We start from the raw sequence: 27,357 nt of genomic DNA, 5'->3' as shown, positions 1-27,357 counted from the left end.
GTGCTGCAACTCCTGTTGGGATGTGTGGGACTCTTGGAATCAGAATGAAGTTTATTCCCTAATACCCCCTTTATTGGGGACATAATGCTACATACATAGGATTTAACCTCAGAATCTTCTTTATCTCATTGTGAGAAAAAGATTTTGGGCCTGTTTTCTTTTGTTTTCCTCCTTATTTCATGGGAAATGTTATGAAGCCATTTCTATCATGTAAGTCTCTGCTCAAAGGTTAGGAATAGAAGAAAACATATTACATATTCTTCCTATCTATCTATCCTTCTATCAAAAAGTGATCCATGACAGAAGTGATATTAAAAGACCAGTATCCTTACTCCTAAAATATGGATTACAAAATTGGTTTCCATCTTTTTATCTGCTCTCTGTCTCACATCCTGTGATAATATTGCTCTTTACTTTCTATTTTTCATATTTACTAAAGGCATCACTTGGGGTGGAAAATATAATGGCTTTAATTCTGCAAATGAAATGAACAGGTGCACTAGATTGTTCTTTGGCTCTCAGATGTCTAGATATCATTTTACTGTTTAAGTATATCAGGTCCTTAATGGGATCCTGTCAGATGTCTTCAATGGTTTTTAAAAGCTCCAGGCATGAAATGGACATAGGAAGAAAATCCATTTGAATGTAACGTGTTAGAAATGTCTCCTGCCGGCTGCCATAAGTAACGAGGGCTCATAACCTAAGAGAGGTCGGCATGAATAAATGCTGGAACAAAGACCCGCCTGTGGATGGGTCACTATGGCAGCCAAACATCCTGCATCAGCAAAACTTGGCTGCAGAGCTATTTGGTGACATGGGGACCCAAACTCAAGGGCTAACTCCATTTGCCACTTTCTACCCAGGGACACATAGAACTGGTGCTTTGTCAATGGTGGGAATATCCCTAGTACTTTCCCCACATACCAGCTAACTCTTAACTCAGGTGTGTAAGCCTTTGCTTCCTCTGTGACAATGGAATACAGAGTAAGATGTCACAATCTGTGCAATGGAAGAATGTGTGTCCCACTTTGCTGCTCAACTTGGAGGAAGCTGTTTCAAGAGAAGGGAAAGACTGTAGCGAGTGAGCCAGAGCTCTGGAAATATTGTTCTTGCAGTCAATACTGATGTCTTACCAGCTCCAGTATCAATGTATAGCACAGCAGTACATTGTTTTTTATTTAAGAAAATAGGTAATTTTGCTTTTTTACTCAATGTCCCTTCAAAACACTTTTTAAGGATTTAAAAAGAAGAGTTAAATGGAGCTTTTGTTTTCCCACAGTGAGATTTCCAAGCATAGTGCTATCCTGAATAAAATTCTCTCAATTTTTCCCAGCTAAATTAATGACTTAAAGCAAATGAAAAACATTTCCATCTTTATTTGGTGCTAGAAAAAAATGGCTATATTCCCATTTCTTTTTCAAATATTGTTTAGTCTCGCTTGTTAGAGTATAAAAGGGAAGCTGCAGGCTTTCTATTTTTGACTGACTGCAAAGCTCTACATAGAAAAATACAGAACTGAAATGAGGTCAAAGGTCCAGGTTCCAGGGTCAAGAAGTGACATGCACTGGTTGTATTTCACTCCTATATAAAACCACCTCAAAGAGAATAGTTTTGCAAATCAATGTCCCATGCATTGAATGCAGTTCACAGGCATGTTTTCTTTGGCTAGCACGGTGTTTGTAAGTTTCCGAATTAGTTGCCAATATTAAAAAATTTGGAGAGGGTTTATATAAAATGTTAGCTATCTAGGACCCTTATTCCTACATAGCACTAATCCTGTAGTTGCCTAGCAACTGCCCCCTTGGGGTGGTGCCCCCCCCCCACTTCCCCCTACTGCTCCTCACTGCCTCTCTGATACCCAGGTCCATGATGAATTGCCATTTACCGCAATTATTCGGATATTATGGCTTGCTTTACTCATTCACTTGACCTGCTAGGCTCCTGTTTTGAATTTGTGACCACACGACTTACTGTGTGGTCACTGTTAGGAAAACAGGAGGAACAACAGAAAAATCCGAGTTATTACCAAGCAAAATGTAAATCTGATCCAAGAACCCTGCCCGAATATCAGTATGTGACTATGCATTCTACACCACAGAGTTTTCCAGATCTTTCTGTTGGGGAGTATTTCAGTGAGACAAAAGGTCTTGTAGACTACATACAGTCTGCTTTCTGTCTGAAGAAACACCAACATTTTGCTTTAGTACTGAGAGGATTTTTTAAATGTTTGTTTTTGTGCTTTCTTAATGTGGAAATTAAATCTGCAGTGAGGAATGCACTTAAACCGATTGTCTAGCTCTGTCTCTTCCTATTACTAATCCTCTTCCATCACACAGCATATTCATGTTTTACCCTTAGGAAGGACTCAAAGATTCCTCTGTGAACCACAACCACGTTTTAAGAACCAGTTTCACCCAAATCACACCATTTAGATCCACAACATTACCTGACTTGCACTCCATTGGATCTCATGTTTGACTTGGTTTCAGGGGGCTGTATTTTTATTCTCTTTCCCTGCTACATTTACTATTCTTATTTTTGATTTGTGCTGTTAATCATCTCCTACCTGGTATTTCTAAAGGCTCAGAAAAATGAAAAAAATTATTGGACTTATCTCCCTGATACTAATTCCCTTAGCACTTCCCTGAATAGAAAGAAGAGTGATTAAGTCAAACCACAGATATTCAAAAGAAGAGAACTAGTCAGTGGCAAAAATTTCAGTAACCACTTAGTTATGGACAATACCCAGTGATAACACTGGGTTTCCTACCTGAACAACACGGTCATGAGCTGAAAGATTCAGATTTATGTTAATGAATGCACAGGTAAGTTAAGCATCAAATAAAGATTCCTATAGGAACATCTCCTTTTTTATAAAACAAAAAGAATTTCATATTATATACGTGGAAAGAAAAGCATGAGGATAATTTCTAGGTCTGAAAGGAAACTGGAGAAAAAGAATGTTCCTGACTCAGAAAAGGAACAGAGACTGAAATCATTGTCTTAGCTGCGGCGAAGGCCAGTTTGGCTGCATCCACTATCAGCAACCAGTGCAAAAATAACAACATATAAAGAAATACAGTGGCAATTCCTGTGTATGTGACTTTTTCAGTCCTCTCTCAGCATTTCCAGGATGTCCATTCTCATCAGGCCAGACGGCTGCCTTGGAAAGCCAGGGCATTAGCAAAAGATTCTGAGGAAGTCCCTTCATGTTTTGTTTCTGTTTGTGCAAAAATCAGAAGTTGTGTTGTTTGCTTGGGCTGGGGGCATTCCCCCAGAGTTCTAAGACCTCAACCAGCTCCCAGAAAACCATCTCCTGGGAGGAGATGACATGAGAGAAGGCCAAGTGCGGGGGGGCTTGTTTTTGAAAGTTGTACACCTTCCCCAGATACGGGTCTTTGTGGAAGGAGGAGAGAGTGAAGAAGCTCAGCTAAAATGACGCAAGACATTGGCAGCCTCTCTTATTGTCTATGAGGTGTGTTTTACTCTTCTGAATCTGAAAAAAAGAAAAAGAAAAAGAAAAGTGTCAATGCTGCCTTTCCCCCCTTCTCCACCCTTCAGGTCTGAGAAGAAAATCTGAGGGACAAAAAAAGGGGGGAGCAATTACACATCTCAATACTAGTCATTGCCATCTCCTCTGTAACACAATCGTTCTGTTCGGAAGGGGGAAATCTCAGTGGAGAATATTAAATACTGGTTACATCGGAAGCCTTAGGAGTTGCCTTAAACTAAAGCATCAAATATTTGGTTCATGCAGTATGGATATTAAGATACCTTATTTTGCAATCAGGATGACAGTGACTGCCAGATCTGATCTGGTCAATTAGCCTCAGGGGTCAGTGGGCTTGGAAGAAATCAGATTCATCTAATCCCTATCATTTCCATACCAAAGCAACATTCCCCTATTAGGATTCATAGCTGTCTGCAGGAAGATGTTCCAAGCCAGACTATAGACTCCTTGAAGGCAGGGAAAATATCTTATTTATAACTCTTCTTGCATGTAGTACAATGTCTGACATATAGCATGTGCTTAATAAATGCTTCCCCAAAAAATTCAAAGCAAGATGCTTCTCAACTGAAATCATTGTGCAAGTGGATAAATCAACTGAAATCTCTACAGAGCCTACAGTGACGTGGTGGAGGAAGACAAAGATTGAAATAGGACTCATTAATGGAAATAAACAATCTTGGATTTTTTTTCACCTGGCTTATTCTACAACATGTAACCTCAATGAACTTGGACAGGATTTTTAAAAGGCAAACAAACAAAAATTATTATGGTTGCTTTCCCTAAGAGTTGTGTGGTCTGCAAGTCAACATGCCTCAGAGTTAGAGAGGGTTCCCTCCCCTGCAGGGTTCCAGAGGGATAGGAGACTTTAAGAGAGATAACATCATCATCTTTAGAAATGTTAGGAGTCATTAGAGGACAAGGAAATTTTCCATTCAACTTTAAAGACTAAGATACTCTCCTAAATAAGGCTTAGTCGAAATTAGGTACAAACTAATTGGAAGATAGGAGAGCCCTTTCCGATCTATTGTAATTACGGTCAATTCCCAATTTTTCAGGGGCCATTGATCCAGGCCTCCTGTGGTTCCTCTTTCTTCCTTCTGGTCTTGTGTGTGTTTACTCTCCATTAGCACCTTCACCCATTTGGGAGAAATAACAGAAGAAAGAAAAACTTCTGGCCAATCACTTTACTCTGATTCTAGCAGGATTGGTAAGGGAGGTTGCCAGTTGCCTCGCTGGAACTTGCCAGTGAGGGAAAGAGGTGAAACGAAAGCTGAAATCAAGGATTAGAACTTTTGACTTGTTTCTGATGGTCTCTACGTCGTTTGGGCCACAAGGGAATTACAAGACAGGACTCCTTAGTGCTCTGGCCCTGTCATTATCAGTTTGGGGTCATACGCAGTGAGACTCCTTTTAGATGGTCATTACTAGTATTAACCACCTTAAGAGATGTCCCCAGGCCCTCACATATAAAATCCAATTTTTAAATATTTTACTAAATGGCAGATTGGTTGGAAGGAAGCAAGAACAGATAGCTGGAGATGGCGGACAAGGACCACTGTTACACCCAGTGAGCTCCAACTAGCCAGTGAGGAAGTGATGCACCTCCTGGGTCATGGGTTAGCAGAGGCCCACTGTCCAGCCTGCTGTGTCCCAGAGATGGAAGAACTCCATCCAGGTTGAATGAATGGAACCCAAAGGCCCCTGAGAGGAGCTCTTCCTCCTTTGCTAGTCACTGCTTATGAGTGAGAGGGTGGAGTGGGCGGTTATGGCTCTCTACCCTACCCTCCTCCCTCCTCAGCCTTCTGGTCAAGGGATGGAGGAAAGGAGTTGGTCAAGGAGTGGTGAAAAGGGGTAAATAAAGGCAGCTTGTATGTTTAAGCTGTGCCTGTGTTCACTGTCATTAAATACAACCAACACAGAAGAACAAGGGGCAGATACTCTTGTTCCTGGGTGACCATCCCCAGCCTTCCCAAACACAGGCTCTCTCTAAAAACTTCTGCTTATGAATGTGTTAGGACACTCACCCTACAGTGTTTAAGATGTTCCACCCCAGACTGTAGGCTCCTTGAGGGCAGGGAAAATATTCACCTTTATAACTCCTCTTGCATGTAGTGCAATGCCTGACACATAGCACATGCTCAACAGATCATTATTTTTTCATGGAAAGGAAGTGGACTGAATAAGCATGAGGTGGATGAGATGGATGAAGGTGCAATGATGAGTAGGAAGTCTCCCTCCACCCTTTTTCAAAGGAAATCATAAGTACATTGATTTTATAATTGATTCAATAACAAAGTATGATATGCCAAAAATGTATGCTCCCTATGAAGAAACAGCCCCACTGTGCATGGCTTTTTTGTGGGACTAGGCTCCCAAAGAAACAGCACCTGCCATCCAGGTGGCTCTGACATGGTTTGTAAACCTCCTCACTCCACACTTCAAATGTCATAGACTTGCTTTGTTATGTTTTGGTTTTGTGTATTTGTTTTCAAAGTAAACTAAAATTGCATAAGCATTTAAAAACTAAAATTGGGTAAAACTACAAAGTATACACTAATGAGGACCTAAAATCAGAGAAGTCACTCAGCATTGACCTGATTTACATGACTATTTTTGTTCTAGCTGCTTTGAATTCCACTGATTGTAAATCTATGTCAACTTTTTGGAGGCCACCAAAAGTAGTTAAATTCATCCATCTTTTTAAGAGGGATTGATGAACTGAAATGGAAAATATCTTCACCCAACTTGGGAAAATTCAAGAAAATATCTAAATAAGTGCCACCTCCTCACCGGCCCCTTGACCAAAAATTTATATCTCATAGAGGGGCAGCCACGGAGGCTCTGAAGCCTTAAGTGAGTGGTGTATGAATTCACAGCAGTGTATTTACTCTAAGGGAATGAACAGTAAAGAATGTTTCAGCAACATCACTTAGAAAAACAGGAGATGGAGACTTACAACAATGTGACCTTATTCCTGCCTTCCCAGGCTACCCCTGCAGGTAAGTGGAGATACTACAGAAAACCATTTGGTTTAAAGATAGTTGTTTTAAGAAGAGGCTTAAAGTTCGAGTTTGACTTGACTCTAAAAATGTGTTTAGTAATCACAATGTTTATTCCTAGATCACAAGCTGAGCATCTATGAGGCAAGCCTCACAGAATCTGGCACTGGGCTTTAAAAACATCTGTAAACACTTTTATTTTTCACTTTTCCTGGGCTTGATTTTTTTTTTTACAGCTTGATTCAACTATCACCCAAATTCAAAAGTAAGCTGACTTGGCTGAGCACAGAACAGGGATTTAAACCAGATTTTCAAGTCCCAGAAACCCTTCCAGAGCTGCCTCTCTATGGAGTCAACTTTTTTACAAAAACAACAAAGTGATACTGTAAGCAACAAAAAGAGCTGTAAAAGACTAAATAGAAAAAAAAAAAAAAAAACTGGGGAAGAATAAATGTGTAAAACCAGACCCAATTTTAAAAGTCTAGTAGAATTTCTGTGGGGCTTATAAGCAGGTCCTGGTTTGGTTTTGTTTCTTAATAATGAGGAAATACTAAAAACAAACAAGCAAACATTATCTTAGAGATAGCTGTTAGGACTTATCCAGGCATTGTTTTCACTCTTCTGGCTCATAAGTGCAAGACAGCTATTTTAAATGGTTACCAGCAAATACCCTAAAGTATGCTTGCATGCTTTCTCCTTGCCCCAAATGATAGAGGATATGATTGTATTACAATTATAATTATAAATAGAATCTAAATTATTTTTACTGTATATAATACCAATGCTATAGCCCTACTAAGATGGGTGGATGGTTGGGTGGATGAATGGATAGACAACAGATGCATAGCATAGAGAAATAGATGATATTTAGATAGATAAAGTAAATTTGTAGGAATATAACTTCCTGAAACCTTGCCTAGGCCATCATTTCCTAAAATTTACCTATTTGATCCAAATATACAGAATAAGTACAAAGGATAGTAGTTCTGAGGTTCAACCCTTGTGATTTTTCTTTGTCTTTTGATCCTTGGCATCTGTGCTATCACTGAGAATAATGATCGTGTTAACTTTTATTCTCTAACTTTGCTGCCTTCTCTCTTCCTTTATATAGCATGGTCTTTCTTTCCAAACTTAAGATATGTGAGTAACTGTCTCTGTTCTTCTGTCCCACATCGTCCAAGGTATTTTACTGCCATTCTTCTCTGTATTAAGAACCTAGTACTTCAACACTGAAGGAAACAAAACACTCAGCTCTCCAAGTGCCCTAGGACCTGACCCACTCTTAAGAGGTAAGTAAAAGTGGCATCAGCAGCTCCTACCACTCCTCTGGTTCAGGTCAGGGTAGAGTTTTGTTTCTGATCTGCTATTTTTGAAGCCAACAAGAAACCAGAGAACATAGAGATTAAGGAAGTCCTTCAGCGAAAGTTAAGTGGGGCTAGGATTTTCAGCCTGAAACATTCTGACTGCTCTTTGTGTTTTTCTCTATTTTATTAGTTCAGGAAAAACAATAAAAGCTTCAAAATGAATGAAGGAAGAAAAGAAAAAAAAAACCCAAACATTTATTCTCATGTTTTCACTGTGGATCCAGGGTATAGAATAAAATTAGCTTGTATCGTAGAGGGCTGATACTTGTGAAGTACAGATATCGTTACTTGGAGATCAGGCTGCCCTTTGGTGGAAACAGCTAAGAATAAACACAAAGAGAAAGCTTCGATACTTGTTTGACATTGCATTTTTAACAGCTCTCCTAGCTTGTGGGTGTCTAGAAAAAAAATGGCGTTAACAATGGAGACATCGCCAGCTCCTGGCTTTGGCACATATTTTAAAGGCAGCTGTTATCTCAAAGAATTTTTTTTTAAATGTTAATAGAGTTTCTTTTGACAAATATATTGTTACTTGTGTTTCTCTAACCACTTGCAAAGAATCTGACAAAATACAATTTTTCTAGGGGGAAAACAGATAAATATTTATTTCATGAATACTAAAAAGTTATTTTTAATCCTGAACATAAGTATTAAGAAAAAAAAGACAAATCACATTTCCCCAGTAGTTCCAAAACTGTAATCCTCTCTGTCAAACCGGGTTCCTTTAAAAATACAATGGTACATTAAGAGTGTAACGAAATGTCTAGAAGATAGAGTGAAACAATGAAAGCTTATATACCAATAATTCCAAGGGAAAAGTTGTTTAAAAAGATTAATTTTGTCATGAACAAATAGTACATAATATACTTTTATGTGACATTTCTACTATGTAGTTATTTGGTAAGAGACTGGAATCTAAACAGCTATGTGAAAAGCATGAATTGACTTTAAAAGTTTTCTTTAATATAACAATTTATTTTAAACCCACCAATCTTACATTGTATTATATATATGTATATACATACATATATATACAGACACACTATATATACACAATATACATATATACATGTATATGTATATATACACACAATTTCAGTTGCTGTTTGATACTATAAATGTGAATTTTAATAACATAAAACCTACAAGAGGATAATAATAGTTGCATGTCACCTTGTTCCTTTATAATCCACCATGAGGATGTCTATCATATACCCTCCTTGAAAAGCACAAGGATGTTCACTGAACCTAAAACTATATTTAAAACGCATTGGTTTGAAATGGATGCTTACAACCAGAAGAGCTAACTGTTCTGATTCAATGTGACTCATCAACGCTAGAACCATGTGGATGTCATGGGTTTTGTACTTCCATGCTCTCAAGGGTATCGTCCACAGCAAAAAGGAACAAGGAGATTTTTTGAGTTCACCCCATTCAACCACTTCCAACCCACATAACACAGATTGGTTAATAGTTTTCCCCTACTTCCATCCCCCACAAATTATGTTGGGTTTCAGCATCGCTGCACTCACAAAAACTCTTATTGTTGGGTCAACCTACAGCATGGCTTCTAAAATTAATCAGAAAGTTGACATTGACGTATATCAATCAAAAATCTTAAGCAACAAAACCTTTTAGAATCTAATTAGGGGATCTTATCTAGACGCATAAGAATATTAGGCATCTAAAAATAGTATTACAATTCTCTCATCTATTTATCAACTTTTTATTGTTTTCCTTTGACAGGGACATTGCAGTGGAGGGTTTAGACACTTGGGTTATCACACTACTTGAGAAAATAAGGCATAAAATGTTTTGAAAAGCAAATATTTCATGCCTCTTTCTTGGTAAACCACAGCATTTACTTACTGTTGATGCTCCATGTGTTGATATACATATATATATAAATATGTTAAGAAAATGGGTCACAAGTGTTTTCATGGACAAATGACTAAGGGAAATGGGATATTAATCAGAATGTGTGTTGTTATGATGACATGTTAATTGGCCCTCAGGGCACTCCAGATGTTTGGTCCCTGTACACTAATGAAAAATAACCCACAAGCTTCGTAGATTTTCACGTGGGAGGCAATTCCTTCGTTAAAGAAATAGACCTACTTTTGTCAATACATAGAAGGGTACAGTGAGATATCTTCCCAGAACTAAGAAATAATGTTATCCTGAGAAGGAAACAAGTAAAAAACCCAAAGCATGAGATTAACTATTTGTAGAAACTACCTCAAGGCAGTAGTGTTGACATCAACAATGAAGTATGTTGCAAATCATTCATTGCTAAAAAGCTAAGCTCTAAGTATTACAGGTTTAATTTTTAAAGTAAATTAGAAGGGATTCAAGGTTATTGTTATAGTAGCACCATCTTGGGTATGACAGAGAAGGACAGGGTAGCAGCTTGTATTCCCAGAACTATTCAACGTCTTTGGCCTATTTTACCCACCACAGTTCATGATCTAGGCATACTTTGGGGGGCATGTGGAACTTATAATAATATGTTAGGCTAATGTGTTAGGAAAAGAAAATGAGAAAGAAAAAGTTTGAGGACCTCTGCCTTAAAAGCAAAGTTTCATCAAGATCAAGGTCCAGACATGCAACCTGGAATGACTGAAAATGAACAAGAATGAGAATCTACCCCAAGATATCAACATATCTGATACTGAATGTGTGACCCAAAAGGAAACTAGACATAAAAGGTGTGCCATGGAGGACTGCCTCTTGCACTGTCAGGATCTAGGGTACACAAGATGGTCCCCACTCACTCTTCTTGGCGGATCCATCCCCATGGTAGAGACAGACGTTTCAGGACTTGCTACCTTGAAGTCACAATGCATCAACTAATTCTCCCTACATTCTCAGCTTACCAGGCAACTTTCTGATATGATCTTTCCTATGGGAGGAAGAAATCACTGACTGGCCAGTAGATGTAAGCATTCCAGTGTGCATGAAGGATATATTTCACAATAAATTGGCAATCAGAACCACACATTTGTCACAAGCATTCATTTTAGTGTCAACAAATCTTCTACAGCATAATCCACCCTTCATTTATTGTCAACATGGAATTCCTTCGTCTGACAATGTCAAAAATAAGATGTCCATATACATGTGGATCTATTTCTGGACCCTCTATTCTTCTTCTCTGACCCATTTGTCTGTCTTGATGCCAGTGCATACTGCCTTGATTATTACAGTTTTATAAGTCTTGAAATCAGGCCTATCTGTTTAGTCCTCCAACTTTTTCCTTCTTTTCCCAAGTTGCTTTGTCTATTCTGAGTGCTTTGCATTTCCATATAAATTTTAAAGCCAGCTAGTCAATTTCTACCCAAAAACCCTGCTAGGATTTTAATTGGGATTGCATGGAATCTATAGATCAATTTAGAAAGTATTTAAGTTTCAACTATCTCTAGAAAATCCCCAAATATTTGGAAACTAAATAATAAAATTCTAAATAATCCTTAGATCAGTGTACAAATAAAAATAAAAATTAGAAAATATTTTGAACTGAATGTGAATAAAAATGCAACATATCAAAGTTTGTGGCATGTTACTAAAACAGTATTTAGAGGGAAATACATAGCATTAAAGGCTTATATTAGAAAAGGAAAAATATCTCAAATCAGTGACATTAACTTCCACTTTAAGAAACTAGAAAAATAAGGCAAACAAAACCCAAAAGCAAGCAGAAGAAAGAAAATAATAAAGATCAGATCAGAATCAATGAAATAAACAGAAAAATAATGTTAAATATTAATGGCAATGATTAATAAAATTTGTTAACCTCTAGCCATACTGGTCAGGAAAAAAAGAGAGAATATACAAATTACCAATATAAAAATGATAAAGAAAACATCACTATAAATTCTCTAGCTATTAAAAAGAAAAAAAACAATATGAACATCCTATGCCAATTTAATTCCATTGTGACCTGTGAACATTCTTTGTATGACTTGAATCATTTTACATTTATTGGCACTTGTTTTATGTCCCTAAATTTGACCTATATTTTATATATGTCATATGTTCACTTGAAAAGAATATGTATTCTCATACTGTGGGTGTTCTGGGAAGGCCAATTAGGCCAAGTTAGCTGATAGTGTCATTCAAGTCTTCTTTTCCTTGCTGATTTTATTGGGCTGGCCAAAAAGTGCCTTTGGTTTTTAAGTAAAAATAAAAGACACATTTTTCATTTTCACCAAGAACTTTATTGAACAATGTATTCACCCTTTTGTTCCACTACATTTTGCCTTTTTTTTCAGGCAATTTCATAATTTCATCTTCCTAAAACTTTTTATCTCTTTGAGCAAAGGACTGTTCCAGGTGCCTTTTACAGTCTTCCAGAGAACTGAAATATTTTCCATTAAGAGAATTTTGTAAAGACCAAAATAAATGGAAATCTGAAGGTGCAATGTCTGGTGAATATGGTGGATGAATCAGAACTTCCCAGCCAAGCTGTAACAGTTTTTGCCTGGTCATCAAAAAAAAAAACATGCAGTCTTGTGTTATCTAGATGGAAGATTATGCATTTTCTGTTGACTAATTCTGTGCACTATTCGTCGAGAGCTACTTTCAGTTGATTTAACTGGGAGCAGTACTTGTTGGAATTAATCGTTTGGTTTTCTGGCAGGAGCTCATAATAGAGGACTCCCTTACAATCCCACCATATGCACAACATCACCTTCTTTGGAATGGAGACCTGCCTCTGGTGTGGTTGGTGGTGGTTCACTTTGCTTGCCCCACGATTTCTTCTGTTCCATATTATTGTACAGTACTCACTTTTCATCGCCTGTCACAATTTGTTTTAAAAATGGAACATTTTCATTACATTTAAGTAGAGACTTGCATGCAGAAATATGGTCAAGAAGGTTTTTTTTTTTGCTTAATTTATGTGGAACCCAAACATCAAAGTGATTAACATAACCAAGCTGATGCAAATGCTTTTCAATGCTTGATTTGGATATTTTGAGTATGTTGGCTATCTCCCCCGTGGTATAAATGTTGACTGTTCTCAATTAATGTCTTTATTTGATGGCTATCAACTTCAACTGGTCTACCCAACCGTGGAGCATCAACCAGTGATAAATCTCCAGCATGAAACTTCAAAAAGCACTTTTGACATGTTCTATCAGTCACAGCACTGCACAAATCTTTTTTTGCATTTCAGTTGTGTTTTTACATTTCTTGAAATAATAAAGAATAATGTGATGAAAATGTTGCTTTTTTTCTTCCATCTTCAATATTAAAATGGCTACACAAAAATTCACCAATTTTGATGTCTTTTTTAAAATGCACGCTGATATGAGAGCTGTCACATTCTACCTAACAAAATTGTTTCAAGTGAGGTTAAAGACAACTAAGTGCTACCAGAACCATCTTACAGAAAAAAATGAATGGACCTTTTGGCCAACCCAATACCTCTACTTAGTCTATCGAAGATTGAGAGAGGGGTGTTAATGCTTCCAAATAAAACTTCATAGTAAAATTTTTTCATACTTCATTTCAAGCATTTTGGTTCATAAATGTAAAGGATTATTACATCCTCTTGATAAATAGACTTTATCATGAAATGAACTTCCTTTCTCTGGTGACAGTGTTTGCTATGAAATCTATTTTGTCAAATATTAATATAATCATTCAAGCTTTCTTTTGATTACTGTTAGCTTGGCATACAAATATCCATCATTTTACTTTTGGGTATTTGTGTCTTTTAATATAAAGGCAGCATATACTTGAGTCTTACAATCTTAAAATTTCTGCCTTTTATTTGGGCTGTTTAGGCTATTTAAATGTAATGTGGTAACTGATATGCTTAGTGTTAAGTCTATATTCTTGCTATTTGTTTCTTATTTTTCTCATTTATTCTTTGTTCTCTTCTTATTCTTTTTCTAACTTCTTTTGGATTAATTATTCTAATGATTCCATTTTATCTTTTTTGGTTATTGCTCTTAATTTATCTACCTTCAAATGATATCACTTCATGTATAATATTAGAACGTTACAATAGCATATTTACATTTTTCTGCTCCTGGCTTTTATGCTATTGTTGTCATATATTTTACTTTTATATATGCTGTAAACCCAATAATAAATTATTTCTTTTGTTCAAATAGTCAATTATTTAAATATTCAAGATAGTTAAATAAGAAAAAATATTGTGTATATATCCATCTAGTTACCATTTTTAGTGCACCTCATTTCTTTGTGTGGATCCATATTTCCATAGGATAGCATATCCTGGCATAGCTATCCTTTTGCTATTCTTTAACATTTCTTGTAGTGTATGTAGTGTGTGTCTACCAGTAATGAATTCTTTCAGTTTTTATATCTGAAAGATATTTTTGCTGGGTAAAGAATTCTCGGTTAAAATTTTTTCCCATCTTCCCTTTAAAGATGTTGCTCCACAGTCTTCTCACTTGCATTGTTTCTGATGTGATATCTACTATTATCCTTATCTTTGTTCATCTCTACATATGTATCATTTTTTTCTCTAGCTGTTTTTAAATTTTTCTCCTCATTACTGGTTTGGGATAATTTGATTATGATATGCTTTTGGTGCAATTTTCTTCATATTCCTTGTGCTTGTGTTTTATTGAGCATCTTAAGTCTATGGACTTATAGTTTTCATCATTTGGCAACATTTTAGCCATTACTTCATCAAATATTCTTTCCTCCTTTCTCTCTTCTTTACTTTAAGGACTCCAATTACACATACATTAGGCTGCTTGAAGGTGTCTTACAACTCAGTGATGCTTTTTACAATTTCTATTCTTGTTTTCTGGTTTCATTTCAGATAGTTGCTATTGCCAATTCTCACTATGCTTTTCTTCTACAATGTCTAATCACATCTGGTGTATGTGTCATTACTCCTATCCAATGTTATTTAGTTAATACCATCCAGTATATTTTTCATATCAAACATTGTAGTTTTCATCTCTAGACATTTGTTTTTATCTTTTTTACATCTTTCATGTCTCTACTTAACTTTCAAACATATGGGCTACGGTTGTAAGAACTACTTTAATGTCTTTGTTAATTCTAACATCTGTTTCAATTCTGGCTTGGTTTCAATTAGTTATTTTCCTCTTATTACGGGTAGTATTTTCTTCCTTCTTTGTATGTCTAGTAATTTTTGACTGGATGTTAGATATTGTGAATTTTAGCTTGTTGAGTACTGTGTGTGTGTGTGTGTGTGTGTATGTTTTATTCTGAGATGCAGTTACTTGGAAACACTTTGACCTTCTTATATCTTGATTTTCAGATTTTTTAGGTGAGACTAAAGCAACATTTAGTCTGCAACTAATTATTCCCTTGCTAAGGCAAGACACAAGGGTATTCTACCCAATTCCCTTTAAATTATGAGGCATTCTAGTCTGGTTAGTGGGAATAGGCACTTTTACTGCTCTGTGTGAAGCATGAACATCAGGACTGTTCCCTCTACACGTCTTGAATGGTTCTTTCCTGGCCTCAGGTAGTTCCTCATTGTATGGGTCTCCTCACTGTACTCTGATGAATACTGTTCAGATTTCTAGAGTTCTATCTCTCTGCAGCTCTATCCTCTCTGACATTTTATCCTGTTAATTACAGCCACCTTGGTCTCCCTGGATCCTGAGTCAACTCCTCAACTCAAGAAGTCCAGCAGGTCTGCCTGGAAACCCTCTCGATGCAGTAACTTGAGGCAATTGTAGGGCTTACTTCATTTGTTTCTTGTCTCTTAGAGAGCACTGTCTTCATTTCTTGATGCTCAGTATTTCTTGATGTCTTCATTTCTTGCAAACCATTCTTCCACATACATTAACTTTTTTTTTTTTTTTTATTGTTTCAGTTGGAAGGGTAAACCTAATTCTTGGTAGTCCTCTTTGGAGAAGCAGATGTCCATGGATTGTCTTTTGTCCACTCTTTCCACTCTTCACAACTGACTTAAATTTCATGAACCAACATCTTTAAACCTTCCAATTCCCAGAACATTCAATAAAAAAAAACTTCCTGCTGAACTCCCTCCCTGGGACTCAGTAAATAACCCTGAGAAGGCTAATTATAATGAATCATTTGAGAGACACAAACAGTGGCTATCTCTTATATTTCTGTTAATGTAGTCAAGTAAAGTTAAGGGCAACTTCATATTTCTGGGCAACTATAAAAATTATAGCTAGGCTGTTTCAAACATGACTAAAAACACACCAAAAATAATTCATTCATGTGGTACCCCACAAGTCTCCCAATGACAGTGTAAAAGCTTGGGCCCTGAGAGAATCTTGGCTCAGAAGCCTAGATCTTTTTATGTTAGTACATTTCTCCCTAAGAATAAGCACGGTATTTTCAAAGAGCATTCATTCTTTGAAGTCAGTTAGAAAATTAGTGCTGCAGGGTACTAAATAGTACTTCAGTAGCCTGACAGAGATAATGTACAACTGCAATGTGTTCATTATGCCAGGATGTAATTTGCCCTTTCAGCACATGCTCCTTCCCTCTGTGTGTGCCTCAGCTCATTGAAGTTTGGCAATAACCAACTGTGGTCTAGTTTCCATTGGGTTTCTTTTTGAATGCATACAATGTTGAAACTTCAAAATATAGTGTGTTTAATCACACTGAGCACTGATTGTGCCTGGATACTCCCTCTCAAAAATTAGAGCTGGTTCCCAGGGGTTGGATTAAGGGTAGGAGCATTAAAAATAGTTAAATTGACTCCCCTTGGTCATCAGATGTAATAAGATCCATTAAAAAGAAATTTTCAAAATGTATCTGTTTGTCACTAGATAGTTTCTAAAACTCAATATATCTACTTATCTACATATCATTTTAAAAGTTCCCTAAAGTGGAGAGTTTTAATGACCAAAGAAGAGGGGTATGTGAAAAATCAAATTCTTTTCCACTTCATGCCACCAAGAAATAACCTTAGTCCTGATAAGATTTTAGGCTAAGATAGCACAAGTAAGTAAAGCCCAATGATCTAAGTCCTAATGATACCAAAGCAGTGATAATGACGGATGTCGTCTTAGCCTACCAATGAAATTAAAATATGAAGCTGTTCATGCCCAAACTTGCAAGTATATGGACACATCAGACCCCAACTGAAGCAGTGGAAGGTTGGAGTTATGGAGGGAAATAGGATAGACATCAGAAAATGTCCCTTCTTTATTTACTGCATTCTGTTCACTGCTCTATGGGATCAAGAATCCTGTTCATTAAATAATCAAGCGTTACACTTATTTGTACAATAGAACATAATATATATTTCATCACTTCTTGCCAAAAAAATTTAATTATTTTAAAAATACTTGGTGATAATTCAGTTAAAAAGGACACAGGTAAAATAAAAGGACTTGATGAAGGTAATAAAATTTAATCCACAATGTCCACATGAATACATTATAACAGATATTTCTAGCACAATACAAAAATGCAACAAGATTCAAGACCCCATGTTAAAGATCTGGGGATTAGTTTATCCTGGGCTTTTATGTTGTAGGAATTCAGATGGGTCAGTCACTGGATGTAGAACGGGTCAGGTGTTCAGGTGCTGGGTTTATCAATAACACAATTCTCCTCTACTGTACATATTCTGGCTTATGTTATCTTGACTTGGGTCTAATGATGTCTGGTACTTGAACAAACTTTACCCACAGCAGAGTCTGTCATTCTGAATTCTGTTTTATCTCCATGTAATTCACATCTTAGTCACAATTATTCAAGAAGGATATGTATTAAACAATTGGTTTCTATTTGCATAAACAATTTGGTAAAAAAAAAAAAAACTGGACATGTGTGTTCCCCAGATATTACCTGATAAGACACCTGGAGTGAATTATTTGAATGATCTTCAAGGAAAGAACAGATTTCATGCACATGGGTAAAGAAAGCACATCAAAATGGTTTAGAGAAGAAAGCTAAAGCAGACTTTTTATTTTTAACAGATGTGTGAGGAGTTGTATTAAAATTTTTTCTTACTCCTCAACCCGATTACCCCACATTTGTTCTTTGAGGGCATTACAACCAAACTATTCAAAGAATAGTTTAGCATCCAACACAGTGTCTCCAGGGAGGTATAGTTCAAAGAGTTTGGGACCGTAACAAAAACTGCTCCCTAAAACTTTCATTTTTAGTTTAATATCATATACATGTATGGGGGGATAACTAGGATTAAGCCCACATTATAACCAAAATAGGAGGCTTATATAAAAGGCAAGAGTAGTTTTCTCAATATCATAGTCCAAAGTTTGAAGGATAATATAATTTGAACTTTCAGAGTTGAGAAAGATGGAATGCTATTTATGCAAAGTAAAAGCAGTGCTCACGAAGCCCATTACAATGTAGGTTCCTTCTAACTGGTTTGGGATTGTCATGCAAAGCTTGCCTTTAAGACGTACTCTCCTGGACCAAACTATACTCTACAGCTACGCATGTTCTCCAGTACGTGGGCCTCCCAACACAGTGATAACACCCAACAGATTTCTGTTTGTGTTTTTCCCAAAATAATAACTCATTGAAGGTAAAAAAATTGAAAACTGAAAACATGGAACATTTCCCATTTATGCTACATAATTCACCAAGACTTATATTCCTTTCCATGATAATCAGCAGGCCCAGAATCAACTTTTCAGAAAGTTTAAAATGAAAAATGGCAAGGGGGAAAAGAAAGAGCAGAGAATGCATTTGTAATGGAGAAAGTATGATGGAAGGGAAGAGATACAAGTATAATTTGTAAATTATTGAAAAAGGGATAATAGTACTCTTTAAATGTAGCGAATGTTTTTTCAGGGTATAAGACTATATTAACAACCACAATTTCAATTTTATGTGTAATTCTAACAAGCTTGCATTAAATTGCACATTTTATGGAAAAATGTAATGGGAATTATGTTCTTACCATCTGTTTTCTTTGAATCATTTCCGACATTGGATTGATCCTTCTTGTCTGTCTTATTTTTACCATCTTTCAAGTCACCTGAAAGTAATAAACATGACAAACAGTATATGTATAAAGCTAAGGGGGAAGCTATTAATAACTTTAAACCTGTCAAGGTAAAAAAAGAAAAAAAAAAGTACTGCATAATTTTAGTCATGAGGGGTTAAATGTCTGAGTGTAAATATCAGGAAATTGGATTAGGTCCTGGAAATTGGATTATGAGCTGGAAATCAAGACTGAAAGTTCACATTAAACAGGATTGTATTTAAATCAATGGTGTTTATTTTCCAAGGAAGGCAGTTCAACTTTATTGTTAGGCTGTGGAGTGAGGAAAAACCTGGGTTAATGTAAGTTACATCAATTAATAGCTATTATTTAATTCCTATGTGCTTTTCCTCATCTGCAAAATGGGGATAATAATACCAACTTTACAGATGTAATACAAGGACAAATGCACTTAAGGTACTGAATGCGCTATCTGGCATGTCACTCAATGACAGTTATTCTAAAACAGAGTTGTAAATGGTACTTTAATTAATGAGCTTGTTGAAATGTAATATGCAAAAGTTAAAAAACACTATGCACAAAAATGCAGAATGAACGTGTGTCAAAAGTTTATTTACTTCATTTATGAGGGAACCAGGAAGATAGTAAGGATGGTTCCAAGAGCATTTAAGGAAATGGGTATTTCTAGGCATTTTAGAAACATGTTAAAATAAGATTGCCAGGTTAGAGACAAAACTGGTTATGTCCTATAGGGCAATAAAACTGTAATTGTTGGGGTTATCTCCTCTAGTAGTCAAAAATCTACACGTACCTTCGCAGTACCTAGGCTTGAGTCAAATAGTAAATGCCAAAGTTAAACATAGTCATGTTCTTCTAAGACAAGGGGCCCAGCAAACTATGGTCCATGGGCCAATGTGGCCTGTTATCATTTTTGGAAATGAAGTTTTATTGGACCATAGCCACACATATATTGTCTGTAGTTGCTTTCTTGCTGAAATGGTAGAGTTGAATAGTTGCAACAGAGACACACAAAACCAGGAATATTTCCTATCTGGGCCTACACAAAGTGTGCTGACCCCTGCTTAAGACAGTTAAATAATCCCTGGGCAGCTCGGTTTGACAGTGTGCCAGTGTGATAGTGAAAGGACATGGCAGCCCAGATTTATTCTCAAGTTTTGGATATTTTTCTTACAAATCATACTGACAGCAGCTTTCCTTTTAGCCTTCATAAAACCAAGAATAATTTACTACTAAATTACTGGCTTTATTAAAGCAAAAAGACCCTAATAATTATTGCAACCAGGAAGCAGGGAGCTGGGCCCAAGGCAGAAGGGCTACATTTATCCTTTCTACCTTCTTTGTGCCAGGGAGTGTGTTAAATGCTTTGCATGCATCATTTCATTAAATTCTTACAGCAACCCCATTATGAAGCTACTATTATTGAAAGTAGACAAATTCACCAAAGATTAATTCACTAAGTGATCAATTTGCTGAATAACAAAGTCACCAAATGATTGAAGATGTTTTCCAAGTTTGAGTTTTTCCTTGATTTCACTGCAAACAGTCTGTCACACACTGGTCAGGCCAGGTGTGTTGAGTGCAGTGGACTGCCTACCTGCCTGTGTTTCACACACTCTCGGGCTCCATCTCTGCCCCAAACTTTGCAAAAGTATCTCTCTCTGGCAGCAAAACTACTCCTGTTGGCTACCTGAGATCTGGTTTAAGCCACTGATCTGACAAGTGACCAACTGATCTTTCTGCAAAGTGATTTTGCTTAAATATTAAACAAACTTATGGAGAACTGATGTGAAACTCATATCATCATCTCCATTTTAAGGCTATGGAACCTAAAGCTCAGATAAAGTAATTCACTATAACACACAGAGAGGTCTGATACTAGGGGCCAAGCTTTCAAGTACTGTATTTTGCAACTTCCTTGTGAAGCTCAAGTTCTAGAGTTCAGACTTCCATTTACTGTTGCCATTTTTAAATGCATTTGGCCTTTGGATTTATAAAGAAATGGTTATCTATGGATAATTCAAGGCCATTTTAGGTTGCAAAACATTCTACAAAATAAGTAGTTTTAATGGAATTTGACAAATTCTCATCTTGAGGGAAGGGGAGTCTACTCTGGCCAGAGTGCAAGCAGGAGGAGCCTGAGTGAAGCACATGGTCATCACACGTTACCACCACCAGTGGCCAACATAGACGGAGACCCCATGGAACAGTCCAAACACTGGCTTTTTCCTGTTTCAAGGTTGCCAGAAATGAACTCAAGGATGATTTTTAGCCTTGTAGTCAAACTAATTCCCTGCAGAAAAATGGTCTTTCTTTCCTCAAGGAGCCTTCATACCCCTAATGCATAATACTTTCAGCTTTCAGGGTTGCCCTGGACTGGAGCCTTACCCACGACTGCAGCAAGGCCAGGAAGTCAGCAGGAGTGGCTCGATGTGCTGGATGCTAGCCAGCAGCCCATGGCAGCCTGCTTTCTCCCTGGTCAGCGCTGGGGAGGCCGAGAAGGAAAGTGCCTTGATGGAGACCAAAGATTAGGGGTTCCCACGATTGCTGACGGGGGACCAAAGCTCTAGAACCCCAATTAGCCAATGTCCTTTAGCTCCATCCTAAAAGTATCTTGGGCGGCCACAAAGAAGAGTGCCGGGAAAATGACACGTGTTTGTTTGATGATGTTCCTTGAACAGAATCCATTAGGTAATTTCCCATGGGGCGAATATGGACTAACAGCTGATGTGAGTTGTTATTCAATAAACAGGGGGAAACAAAAGAGCCTTTCTGTGCAGTTATAAATCATTTTAATTAGGCTGCTGCAACCCAGTCCTGAACTACCATTAGCCTTTCTTATTATTGCTCAAAATTGATTTCTCTTCCCACCTCTCACTTAATATTTAATTTTTAAGGGAAATGGTAGACTATTGCTTACTTTGAGAAATAAACACAGTTGTGAGTCCACCCAGCCTAGTTGAAGGCTCAGGCTCCTGTTTTCTTTCAGCCACTCCCCCTAATCATCTCTCAAATAAATTATTGCCACCTCTGCCCTCTCTGGGTATTTGTTTACACCGGTCTCAGAAAATGTATAACCTCCCTTGAGACTGGCGTGTTTTTATTCATTGGTTTCTCTCCCTGACCAGACCAGACACTGGCAAACTATGGCCCGTGGGCCAAACCTGGCCCCCAATGCCTGCTCATATATGGCCTGCCATCTGAGAACAGTTTTTATATTAATAAATGGTTGAAAAAAGAGGAGATTTAATGACGTGAAAATTTAAATTTTCATAAATAAAGTTTGATCACAACATAGCCACACTCACTTGTTTACATGTTATCTGTGGCTGCTTCTGTGCTAAAACAGGAGTGTTAAGTAGTTGCAACAGAGACTGTGTGGCCACAAAGCATAAAATTCACTGTCTGGTTCTTTATAGTAGGAGTGTGCCAACCCCTGGAAAAAACAGACTATAAGCTTCTTGTGGGCAGCAGCGGGGTCTCGATATTCCTCCAATTTCCTCCTCTCCCCAACACACCGAACCTTGCAAATAAGGGCATGCTGGGTGAGGAATATAGCATCTGGACTCACACATTCCTGAATTTGACCTGAAATCTCTACTTAATGTTTGCTCGGCCTTAAGCGAGTGATTTAACCTGAGTCTTGGTTTCCTCATCCACAAAATGGAAATAAATGTATCCACCTCACACAGTTGTTAGGATTTTTAAATGATTTAATGTATGTAAAATCCCACATACAACATCTGGCACATATTAAGCATTCCATAAATGTTAGTGACATAATAATGACTGTTTTTTATTCTGGGAAAGATATTTTAAACGCACTTGCTTAGCAGAAAAAAAAAGTAGGGAAGTAACACATCTTGTCTTTCTCACCAGTCCTTACATATTCCTCCCCTGGAAAGGAGAGACTCATCTAGAAGGAAGAGTTGAGCTTGCGTGGCTCAGCCCAGCCAGCCATTTCTCCATCCCCCAAGCCCCCTCTGAGATGTGTTTTCTAAGAGATACACACCTTTTCTGTTACTGTAAAAGCAGCCTGCTCAGGTGTGGAGGGGGAGTGAGGGGGCAAGGCCTGAGCCCACCTGCTCTGCTGGTGCCTGGTGGGCTAAGCTCATTTCGGGGCAGATGTGAACAGAAGCCCATGTGCTCAGCAGACCAAGTCTATGTTTTCCAGTTCAGCTCCAGCTGCAGTGGAGCTAATCTTTTGATCACTTTCTGATTCTGGTATCTCTCTTTCCGTTGGTTCCACCATCGGGAGGGGAAGAGAGGAGTGTTCCGCATCGCCCTCTAAAACTCCAACAGGTATATTACAAATTCTTACTGAATTGAACATATTTTCTGGACTACGATACGCCTGAATACAAAGCAAACTAGTGATGCGCTGTCTCCAGAACCTGACTGCTGAGGGGCTGGGCAAGTCGGATGACGGCCGTCCCTGCCGCCTGGGGTGCGCGTGGCGCTTACCTGAAGGAATTTAGGCAAAGCCTTTGGAACATGATATGAGCTTTCATCATTATTTTATGTATGAAAACATTGTTTTCTGATTCTACATGCTATATATGTCAACTGCAAAAATAACTGGAGAGCGTTGTGCTAAGCACTTTCTACATATCTCTGATTTACCTGGGCTGTGGAGCATAATAGCTAGGCTGTGATTCACAGGAGATCACCTGGACCTACCAGGCAGGTGAGAGAGTGAATATGTAAAGAGAGAATTTAAAACAGCATCTGGTATGTAATCAATAAATGTCCCTTGTTTTATTGCCGTTGTTGTTTTTGCTATCATTATTATTATCAGAAGCGCGCAAGTGGCCCAGGCTGTGAGCGGGGAATATCATGCACATTTTACAGAGACCGTGGAAGGTTAATTCACCTGGCCAAGGCCAGCAAGAAGTGAGAGGCACAGCTGTGACCTGAATCCAAGTCTGTTTGACTCCAAACTACCTTGTCATAACCTGGCACTTGAAAGCTCCAATGACTCTGAACTTCCTGCTCTTCCCTGAACAGTGTAACCAATTCCACGCCCCTGTGCCTCAGCTCATCTTACTCTCTGCTGAGAAGTCCCTGTGTGCCCCCCACCCTGAATTTCAGCATTTAAAACCCAGCTCAGACATCATCTCTTCTTGAAGCTTTCTTTAACATTTACTACATCTTGCAATCCCCAGACCCAGCAAAGCTACTCTTCTCTGCACATGTCCCTGGGGGATTTTATCTGCCGTGACGCCACTGTTACTGGCTCAGAATTAATTGCAAATATGTCCATATCTCCTAGGAGATTGTGGATGTCTTGCGGCCTCTTCATTTCTAAATCCTCAGTGTCAAGTGCGGTGCTTGGCACGTAGTTGTTAACCAATAAGTATTTGTTACATTAAATATAAGAAAACATCAACTGTATGCACATGATGGTGACTAGCTCACCCTGGTTTGCCTGGAACTTTTCTCATTTTAAGACTGAAAGCCCTGCATCCCAGGAAACCCCTCAGTCCCAGGCAAACTGGGATAACTGGTCATCTTAATGTATACACTTGTTCACCTACAGACATACAGACACACACTATGGAAATAGACCTTACGCAGAAGTGAGTCCCGGCCCTGATAGTGGGGTCGCAGAGACAGAAGACTGCCTTTCCATTCATCCATTCTGGCACTAAGCCCTCAGGAATGTGCTGGGATTGCTAAGGGGAATTCCCCCTGCAGGTAGCAGGCACTCCCCAGAGTCTCCAGAACAGCTGGGAAGGGCCCACAGGTATAAATCTCCCCGGAGAGGATGGCCCAAGCAAGCTTCTGGCTGCTTTTGACGGGATCCTTATGGGATCCACAGCCCAGGGAGGTGCGATCTGCAGCAGCTGGATGGCCAGGGCAGCCCTGCTCTGCGAGCTGTCCTCACAGGGCACTTCTTTGCCAGTGTCCATTCATCACATCGTTAACACCCCGAAAAGAGCTTTCCACCAGCGCAATTCTACTCACCATTCTGTTGCTTTTCTCCTGATGACTTCTCAGCTTTGGAATTTTTCCCACGAGGGTTGTCGCTTTTGTTTGTTCGCGTCCCATTGCCTTGACTCTTGCCTTCCCCAGATGCCTTCTTCTCCGCTTTGCCAGATGCACCTTCTTCAGCCTGGCCCTTGGCTTCCATTTCCTTTTGCTTCTCCTCTGCGGCCAGGCGAGCCTCTTCTTCTGCTTCCTTCTTGGCCTTCTCCTCTGTATCCAGGGCAAGTCAGGAAAGGCGGGGAAAAGATAAAAAGAGGGCACACCATTAGGACAATTGTCTCTTTGAGTTAAAACAAGAAATTGCATTGGGAATGAATGCATTAAAATGACTTATGGTGTTTACTGAGTGTTTTAGGTATATTTTGGGATAATTCAAGTCAGATTGGTATGTGTATTCAGGAAACCAATAAAATCGGTTCACAGTGATGACATTTTTGAAAGCAGTGAGTTAGAAGAAAGGGCAGGGAGAAAGTAATAATAAGGATAATAATAATTAATAAACCAATACTGTAATTGGCATAATGTTACTATTATCATCAATAAGTTCTCTTGAGTGTGTCCTCTATGCCAGGTATTACACTAAGTGCTTTGCAAGGATTACTTTCGCTCATTCTCAACCTTATCTAGCAGCTACTATTATTGTAACCCTATTTTACAAATGTGGATCAAGGCTCAGGGACATTACAAAACTCTCCCACAGCACCAGCAGAAACTGAAGTTTCATGTAGACTTGCTTAGGAGCTGGAGTTTAAACCTTAAAAAAAAATTGATTACTAAACAAAAAGGGAAAATCACCACCACTAGAATAACACAGTTTCAGGCCTCTGTCTGTGACTTTAAAAGTAGGAAGAGGGTCATTAAGCCTCACAAAAAACCATGGTCTTCAAACTGTCCACAAGATGAGAGGTGACCTTTAGTTTGGCCAGGGACCCTGGTCTGTGTCTTCCTCTTTAATGAGAGGACGTCAGCCTTATTTCCAGTTTGGTTGACTGTGAAAGGGTCTGGCTCTGCGATTAGTCAGAAACATAGTGTAATTGCATATGGTCAAGGCTTCATGAAAAATTGATACAGTCATTCAATTAATATTTATTGTGCAGCCACAGTGTCAAGAACCATATTAGTTGCTGGGAATACAGCAGCAAGCAAGAAGTCTTACAGAGTAGAAAATACCGTAATTAAACAAACAAAGCACTAAGATAATTTCATATGGTGAAAAGGGCTTTACAAAAAAGTAAAACAGTAATATGATGGAACATGATCAGCATAAGGGAAGGAGGTGGCATTAGGCAAGGAGGTGAAGAAGGTGACATTTGACCAAATCTTGAACGATGAATTGCTGACCACACAATAATTAAGGGAAAAAGCATTCCAGGCAGAGAAAATAAAAAATGTAAGGCCTTAAGATTGGAATGAGCTTGGTATATTCCAGGGGCAGTGGGTTAGCCAGTATGGCTAAAGCAAATTTAGTAAGGGGTTAGTGACAGATGATGGGGTCAAGTGACCAAGGACATGCAGGGTTGAGATCATGTAGAGTCTTGGAGGAAATGAATTGGGGCTGGGTTGTAGGAAGTAACCTGCAGAGACCAATGGAAGGCACCTAACAGAGACCAAGCCTTCCTTAAGGTCTAGAGACTCAGTGTTTAGCATTTAATTCACTTAAAAGCCTTCCAACCTCCACTATGAAAAGCATTATTGCATTTTTTCTCGAGATGTGTTACAAATGTCCCACACCTCATTACCAGGGGTCCTCTTTACTTCCCTTGGTTGGCCTTGGTCCTGAAAACACCAGGCTTTCATAGATGACAAGTGTATTTTTAATCTAATGGGCACCTGTGTGGTTATGCATGTGACCACGTTTCCCTTTGTTTCAGCTGCTAAAGAGCACAAAACCCAGATTTGGTTCCAGGTTCACAAGGTCATGGGGCTTTATGGCATTGTATTTTGCGCATATCTGTGACCTCTGGCTTCATTTTACTCTTCCTGCCCTTACATTTGCCTGGCTCAGATGTCCTCCTTAATATATTATGAAATTTTCGTTCATCCTTTCATTGATTCCACCATCCACCCACCCAAACCAATGCCCTGGCCTCAACCCAGACAAATTAAGTCAGACTCTGGAGGGAGAGGGCAAGAATAGGATATTTTTAATGCTCTCAAGATGATTCTAACACGCAATCAGGATTGATAAGCACTGATTTAAATTTTAAATGTTTGCCATTCAACATTTCGTGACATTCCACTTCCCAACAGGATGTATTTATAATTTACAATGAAAAGGTAAGGAAAAATTTCTTTACAAAATCACATAATTATGTGCATATATTGTAGAATATGTCTTCTAACTTCAACAGAAAGGTACAACTAAGACTAAAAGAATGGCCTTGCAGAAGAAGATAGGGAGATGGCATTCTCAGTAGGCTGCAGGCCCACAGAAGGCTCCCTAGAATGTTCATCCGGACTTCCTCTCATCCTCCAGTAATGCCCTGAGAACAAAGGTCAAATGTCATCTCCATCACTGAATGCCCAGTGCTTGGTATAGCGCCTGGCACCTAGCAG

At 38.3% G+C, this 27,357-nt stretch overlaps 1 protein-coding gene across 2 annotated transcripts in view; it reads right to left on the bottom strand.

The window, feature by feature from the left end:
* The window catches only part of PDE1C (phosphodiesterase 1C), a 592,555-nt gene that overhangs the window by 38,350 nt on the left and 526,848 nt on the right, over positions 1-27,357 (bottom strand). For both annotated transcript variants that reach the window (XM_057733463.1, XM_057733465.1), the window contains exons 16-17: positions 24,781-25,011; positions 18,751-18,828 (exon numbers count right to left, since the gene is read on the bottom strand). In XM_057733463.1, coding sequence (XP_057589446.1) covers positions 18,751-18,828; positions 24,781-25,011 — 309 coding nt within the window. The remainder of the gene's footprint in view (positions 1-18,750; positions 18,829-24,780; positions 25,012-27,357) is intronic.

This window comes from Hippopotamus amphibius, chromosome 4, assembly GCF_030028045.1.
Source record: "Hippopotamus amphibius kiboko isolate mHipAmp2 chromosome 4, mHipAmp2.hap2, whole genome shotgun sequence".
Taxonomy (NCBI): domain Eukaryota; kingdom Metazoa; phylum Chordata; class Mammalia; order Artiodactyla; family Hippopotamidae; genus Hippopotamus; species Hippopotamus amphibius.
Note: the sequence above shows the minus strand (reverse complement) of the source record. Positions and strands in the feature narration are given on the sequence as shown.